The sequence below is a fragment of the Cornus florida genome, unplaced genomic scaffold (assembly GCF_030987335.1).
Source record: "Cornus florida cultivar Cherokee Brave unplaced genomic scaffold, ASM3098733v1 CherokeeBrave_3.0.0_Hap2_Chr05, whole genome shotgun sequence".
Lineage (NCBI taxonomy): Eukaryota > Viridiplantae > Streptophyta > Magnoliopsida > Cornales > Cornaceae > Cornus > Cornus florida.
The window spans coordinates 34,218,619-34,225,778 of record NW_026775575.1 but is presented as its reverse complement, the minus strand read 5'-3'; the positions used below and the strand labels follow the sequence as shown (position 1 = coordinate 34,225,778).

Genomic DNA, 7,160 nt, shown 5'->3' with positions numbered 1-7,160 from the left:
AAATGTATTGATAACAACATTAAATGTGTTGAGAAAATGATTAAAAATTGTTGAGAACAAGATTTAAGGTGTTGAGAAAAATATTAAAAAGTGTTATTAACAAGATTAAAAGTATTGAAATAAGATTAAAAGGTGTTGATAAAAAAATTAAAAAGTGTTGAGAACAAAATTAAATAAGTTAAGAAAAAGATTAAAGGTGTTAAGAAAAAGAAAAATATAAAAATAAAAAGGAAATGTTGAGAACAAAATTAAAGGGGTTGAGAATAAAATTAAAAGTGTTAAGGAAAAAAAAAAAAAAAAAAAGGTTTTGATTACAAGATTAAAGGTGTTGAGAAAAAAATTTAAAAAGTATTGAAAACAAGATCAAAGGTATTGGGAAAAAAAAATTTAAAAAAAAAAAAAAAGTGTTGAAGGGTTTGAGAAAAAAATTAAAGGTGTTGATAGCAAGATTAAATGATGTTGAGAATAAGATTAAATGGTATTGAGAACCAAATTAAATGTATTGAGGCAAAGATTAAAATTGTCGAGATAAAGAATAAAAGGTATTGAGATAGTGACTAAAAGATGTTGAGTTATAGATTAAAGGTGTTGAAAACAATATTAAATGGTATTGAGAACAAGATTAAAGGTATTGAGAAAAAAAATTAAAAAATGTTGAAAACAAGATTAAAAAGTGTTGAGAATAAGATAAAAGGTGTTGAAAAAAAAAAAAAATTAAAAAAGGAATGTTGAGAATAAGATTAAAGCGATTGAGATTAAGATTAAAGGTGTTGAGAAAAAATGAAAAAATGATGTTGATAACAAGATTGAAGGTGTTGAGAAAAAAGATTAAAAAGTGTTGAGACAAAATTAAAGGTGTTAAGAAAAAAAGATAATAATAATAAATAAATAAATAAAAAAGTGTTGAAAGGTATTGAGGCAAAGATTATAAGTGTTGAGATAAAGATTAAAAGGTATTAAGGTATTGATTAAAAGGTGTTAAGTTAGAAATTAAAGGTAGTGAAAACAATATTAAATGGTATTGAAAATAAGATTAAAGAGGTTTAGAATAAGATTAAAGTGTTGAGAAAAAAGATTAAAAAGTGTTGAGAACAAGATTAAAGTTGTTGAGAAAAAAGATTAAAGAGTGTTGAAAGGTAGTGAGGTAAAAATTAAAAAGTATTGAGGTAAAGATTAAAAGTGTTGAGATAAAAATTAAAAAGTATTGAGGTAATGATTAAAGGTGTTGAACTAGAGATTAAAAATATTGAAAATAAGATTAAATGGTGTTGAGAATAAGATTAAAAAGTATTGAAAACAAGATTAGAGGTGTTAATAACAAGATTAAAAGGTGTTAAGAATAAGATTAAAAAGTGTTGAGAACAAGATTAAATATATTGATAACTACATTAAATGTGTTGAGAAAAAAGATTAAAAATTGCTGAGGACAAGATTTAAGGTGTTGAGAAAAAGATTAAAAAGTGTTGAGAATAAGATTAAAAGTGTTAAGAATAAGATTAAAAGTTGTTGATAAAAAGATTAAAAAGTATTGAGAACAAAATTAAATAAGTTGAGAAAAATATTAAAGGTGTTGAAAAAAAAAAAAAAAAGTGTTGAGAATTTTTTTTTCTTTTTCTTTTTATACATTGTGACTAGACGAAAGAGGAAGATGGTGGGACGGTGATGTGGAAGGGAGGCGTTAAAGCAGAAGAGAATATTTTGTTTTCCTTTTTTTGTTTTCTTTTTTTTTTTTTCTTTCTATTTTATTTTTTTAACGTTGTTCCTTTTTCGGTGAGACTCTAAAGTTACCAATTTAAAAAAAAAAAAAATACCTTTTTTTACTACAGTATGGGTACAGCACGATCCAATAGAAGATCTTAGTCCAAGAGCAACACCCGTTGAGAAATATTATATGACTTAGGTTAGAATACATATATACAATTGACATGTTTAAAATATATTATTGGACATATATTTTTTTCCATAAATAAAATGTATATATACTTGACATGCTTAATATATATATATATATATATATATATATATATATATATAAGAGGCAAAAAGTGTTAAAAATTACATTAGTAAATGCAGATAGAAACTTGCTACTCCAAAATTCATCGGAATCACTAAACCCACTTAACTATTGAGGCTGTGACATTCTTAAAGTATATCATTGGGCATTTAATTTTTTCTTTATATAAAATTTATATAATTATTATTTATTTGTAATTTATACATATTTGAGCCATGTGAATTACACAATTAGGACTAAAATTGTTAGTATCTTTCAATCTTTGTAGTTTTTATATAGTTCAATTTAAATTCATTTCCATGAAATAAAATAAAATAAATAATAGTAAATGATAACAAGTCGAAAATTGTTTTACTCGTGAAAATACTTCTTTCATTTTTTCACAAAATGCCTGAAATGACTTTTTAATCTAAATGAACTTATCAAAACTGATATCAAAATTGACCATTCACTTAAACATATACAATCTTATTCATATAAAGACTTCTTACTCCCCGTAACGTTACCTTAAGTTGTGAGTTTGGGTGAGAAAACGTCATAAATTCTTTTCCCTTATTGAATTAAAATAAAAATAATTTTGAACATATAAAATTAAATATTAACACCACCGCATAATATTTTAAGTTTTTGAACGGTAGCATCTAACTTTCTTGCTTAAGTTATTATTTTATTATATATATTTTTAAAAGAATCTGTCTGTCTAATGTCAACGGAACAAATAGGTTTGGTAATGGTGGCAACTACCACGTGCAACATTTAATTGCACCACCCACCAACCCTGTACCCACGGTGAACGCATTTTTTTTTACTCGCTTTACAAATAAGGAGGTTATATTTTTTGGTTTTAATTTGTCAAATATTAAAAATTAAAATATATATATATATATATATATATATATATATATATAAATTTTAATATACATCCTAATGAAAGAAGTCTAAATGTAAAATGATATTATAAATATGGATAAACCGCTAAAGTACAAAAAAATTCCTCTTATAAAAACAAAAAAATATATATATATAAGAAATATTTCTATTAAAAATTAAGTGCATATAAATTCTTATATAACCTATTTTTGAGCAAATTGTTTTTTAATCATTAATTTTGACCAAAATTTTTATAAAATTCCTAAAATAGCCTCATTACTGATGCAAGCAAAAAAAAAATAATTCTCTCATTTCTCTCTCCTCATACTTTCTCTACAACATAGATCACCGCAATTCATTGACGTCTATTTTGGCTTCGGTAATAACCAATTCTCGCTGGAAAATTACTAAAAATTATGAGTTCTGGTAATTTTTAGAGTAAATTTCTTGAGAGACAATATAACAATTCAAGATTAAATATACACACGTGTGTATACAAGGAACCCAGCACCACAAAATCAATTTTGTTGGAGAGATTTAACTTCTAAAGATAGGGAAGAGGACGAGCGAGTACAAATTGGGTTTTTTCTGATCAATTCGAGGGTCACAAACTGTAGAATCTATAGAGATAGAGAGGATCGGTGACGAAGATGATATTACAGTCCTGCAGCTTCATTGCCAATCCTAAACATCCAAACACCACCACCATTGCCGCTATTTGCACCACTAACCACTGTACTGGAGCGATCGGAAATTCTGAACTATCATCAAACAGTTGCCGATTAGTTGTGAGGAGGGCAAATGAGGCTTCACCGGCTGTGTTGGTGGGTTAGATTGGTGCCCATCCAACCCGTATACAAACACTTGCTTTACAAACCCATCCAACCCGTATATGTAGTTATATATATTAAACCCAAAATCCATCATCATTAAACCCAATATATATACATAAAGAGAGATTTATAGCAGCGGTGGCGGTTGGTGGTTGTGGTGATGTTGCCGCTTCTGGTTGTGGTGATGGGTAAACATAGGCGCTTTACTGGCTTGTGATAGGAATAAGAATCCTATATTCAAATATGTTATTCCTTGTATGTTAAGTGATGTGATCTAATGGAATACAAATGAAAATCTAGTATCTAGTAATTGTTACTAGTCCACGACTTGCATGTGAAAAACATCATATAGCTAGCTAGACCGACTTCTTGATACTTGATACAGATATTCTAGCTTTAGTTGACAGAGCATCGATTGAGAGACCGTGGGGGAGAAGGGTTGGCTTTTGGTGGTGCGGTGGCGGCCGGTGGTTCAGGTGATGTTGTCGCCCGCTGGTTGTGGTGAGTCTGGTGAATGGTGATGGGTAAACATGGCAATTGAGAGAAGGTGGGGTGGGGAAGAAGGTTGTTTTTTAAAATTACTTATATGTCCACCTTTTTAATGATGTGGCAGGTTCTATTGGGGCCTTCTTTTGTCGGAAAAAATGGGAAAAAATTATTTAAGCTTTTCCCAATATTTATATAGGAAAATAATTTTTACTTAAAATAATTAATTATATTTAATATAAATAGTTAATTAAAAATTATTTATTTATATATTGTAAGTATTTTGATATTACTATTTTTTTTAACTTTATTATAAAATTATATTAATCGATTCATTGCTCTATTTTTTCAAATTACACATTTTATATATATATAGTGATGATTATTATTATTATTTTTTTTACTTAATCCTACAATTATTGGTCAAATTCATGAGTATTATTAACTAATAAGCATGAAAAGTATTTACCTCTTTTAGTTTTAGGAAAAAAAAAAGAAAAAAAAAAAGAAAAAAAAAAAAAAAAAACTGAATATAGATATATATATGTAGATAAACTGCACATACTCATTTCTGGTATGTAGAGGGAAACAAAGGGAATAATCTAGAGAGAGAAACAACACACATCATCCCCACCCATGTCTCCACCGTCATTCCTATTCGCCTTTCTCATTATCTTTCTAACAAATTTTCAAACCCCATCCACCGCCGGCAACGATACGTCGCCAACGGCATACCAAGTCCTAGAAGAATACGATTTTCCGGTGGGTCTTCTTCCAAAAGGCGTTCAAGGCTACGAACTGAACGAAACCACCGGAGAGTTCTCGGTGTACCTGAACGGAACGTGCAGTTTCTCGATCGACGGTTACAAGCTCAAGTACAAGTCAACCATCACAGGGGTCATATCCAAAGACAAGCTCAAGAGCTTGGAGGGCATAAGCGTGAAGGTACTCTTCTTCTGGATCAACATCGTCGAGGTCATCCGTGACGGCGACGAGCTCGAATTCTCCGTCGGGATTGCCTCCGCCGACTTTCCGGTCAGTAATTTCGATGAGAGTCCGGAGTGTGGTTGTGGGTTTGATTGTGTCAATGGGAAGAGAGAGAACATGAAGTTCGATTTGAATCGTTTTGTGCTTTGGATTAAATGCAATGTACTTATGCTGTGATCATGTTCTCCACATTGAGAAATAAATGTCTTTTTTTCTTTTTTCTTTCTTTTTTTTGGTTCCACCCACAAGATATGCGTGTGTCACTTGGACTATTATTGGTTGGTCTGTCAAGACTTGTAGTTTTAACTAACAATTTGAATGTGTGCTTCATTTAGGTGAAAAAAGAAAAAAAAACCTGGTGTTAGTCTACTCATTACAAGACCTGTACACTTTGAATATTTATATCAATATCTTAAATATTTTGGATTTGCATTAAAATTGGATTCAATTTAGCTGAACGGAAAATTTATTAATATAGGATGGTGTCTACATTTAACTATCTATCGAAATGAATTTAATAGTACATAATTATAACCGTATATATATTTAAGGGTAAAGTGTAATAAATCTCTTTTAATTATGCCTCAAATGCAACAAATCCCCCTCAATTACAAATAACCTCCTAAATTATGAAATTGGTCAAGTTTTGGAACAGAGAAGGTTGTTAGGTGAACTACTATCACGGAAGATATGTAAAGACTGTTTTACTCCTTCAATGGAAGTGCCGCATCAGCATGAGTAGAACAATGACTAGATAAATGATGTGGGACCCACCGTAATTAGAATAGCCACTAAACGGTCGACACATAGGCAACGTTGTCAAAACTTTAGCCCTTTACTTGAAGGGCGCCACATCAGAATGTTTCATATACCTTCCGAAAAAAATAAAAAAAATGTTTCATATCATGCTCCCGTGGTTTTTTCTTATCCGGCGACAGCTTCCTTTGGTTGGTTGTTGTTTTTTCTTGTACGGCTACCATGTCCACCATGAACGAACAACACCAATATCTCAAACATTCTTCCATCATTTTCTCAATAAACCTTCTTTTTTTTTTCTTTTTTTTTTTTTTTCCTCGATCCACCTTAACGCTGGCACAGAGAAGGAAAAAAAAAGATGATTTGGTATGTGATAGATCTGATACGTAAATAATATCCCCCAAAAAAAATATTATTTGGTGTGTGATTTGGTACGTGATGGGTCTGTCTGTTTATATATATATATATATAACCTAGTGAAGGGTTTGATTCAGGATTCCATTCGGAATTTGATTGACAAAAATGGTCCTCAAAGATTGGTATGAAACGCCAACACTCTGCCACCGCTTTCATTTCACTATCAAGCCGACCATGTTTTGTATCCTATTGTTGATCCCCAAAACCTAATAAATCGGCCTCAAAACTTGCTGTGATTGACCCACCGGAGCATAGTTTCCACGGCGACAGAGGCGCAGATTGGAAGGCGTGAGTTCAGTCACCTGCCAGAGGTGATGGTGGAGGCTCGAGAAGCAGTGAGGGTGGAGACAAAGAGGATATATATATATATATACACAGTAAAAGCGTAAAAGCATATGATGGAGAGGAGGTAGAAGGAGACTATGGTATTTTACCTTTTATAAGGGTTCTATGGTCATTTAAGTAAATTTAGGTTTGTCGTGTGAAGGCCATGTGTTTAAAATCCATCCACCGGTCGCAGGATTGAACAAAATGCAACCAACAGCGTAGTTGAGTGGGTTTTCTGCTTACTTTAAAAATCCAAGGGGGGGTTTTGTGTTCATTTAAGTATAATTGGGGGGTGTTTATTCACTTTATCATATATTTAATGATAAACCATTAAGAATAATACTTAGATCATATGGTGACTCCCTTCCCTTGTGTGAAATTGAGGAAGAAATGTTGTTGTTTTTGGTTTTTATTTTTTATTTTTTATGTGAAATGGAGGAAGAAATGTTGTTGTTTTTGGTTTTTATTTT

At 30.8% G+C, this 7,160-nt stretch overlaps 1 protein-coding gene across 1 annotated transcript; it reads left to right on the top strand.

The window, feature by feature from the left end:
- The first annotated feature begins 4,754 nt into the window (after nucleotides 1-4,754).
- On the top strand, nucleotides 4,755-5,419 carry LOC132310100 (uncharacterized protein At5g01610-like). Its single transcript, XM_059808327.1, has one exon. It carries the CDS (start codon nucleotides 4,840-4,842, stop codon nucleotides 5,365-5,367), a length of 528 nt encoding a protein of 175 aa, XP_059664310.1. The 5' UTR covers nucleotides 4,755-4,839; the 3' UTR covers nucleotides 5,368-5,419.
- Nucleotides 5,420-7,160: the final 1,741 nt, after the last annotated feature.

Excerpts from the sequence above, each read along its gene's own strand:
- LOC132310100 (XM_059808327.1), top strand. The coding sequence starts at position 4,840 with ATGTCTCCACCGTCATTCCTATTCGCCTTTCTCATTATCTTTCTAACA.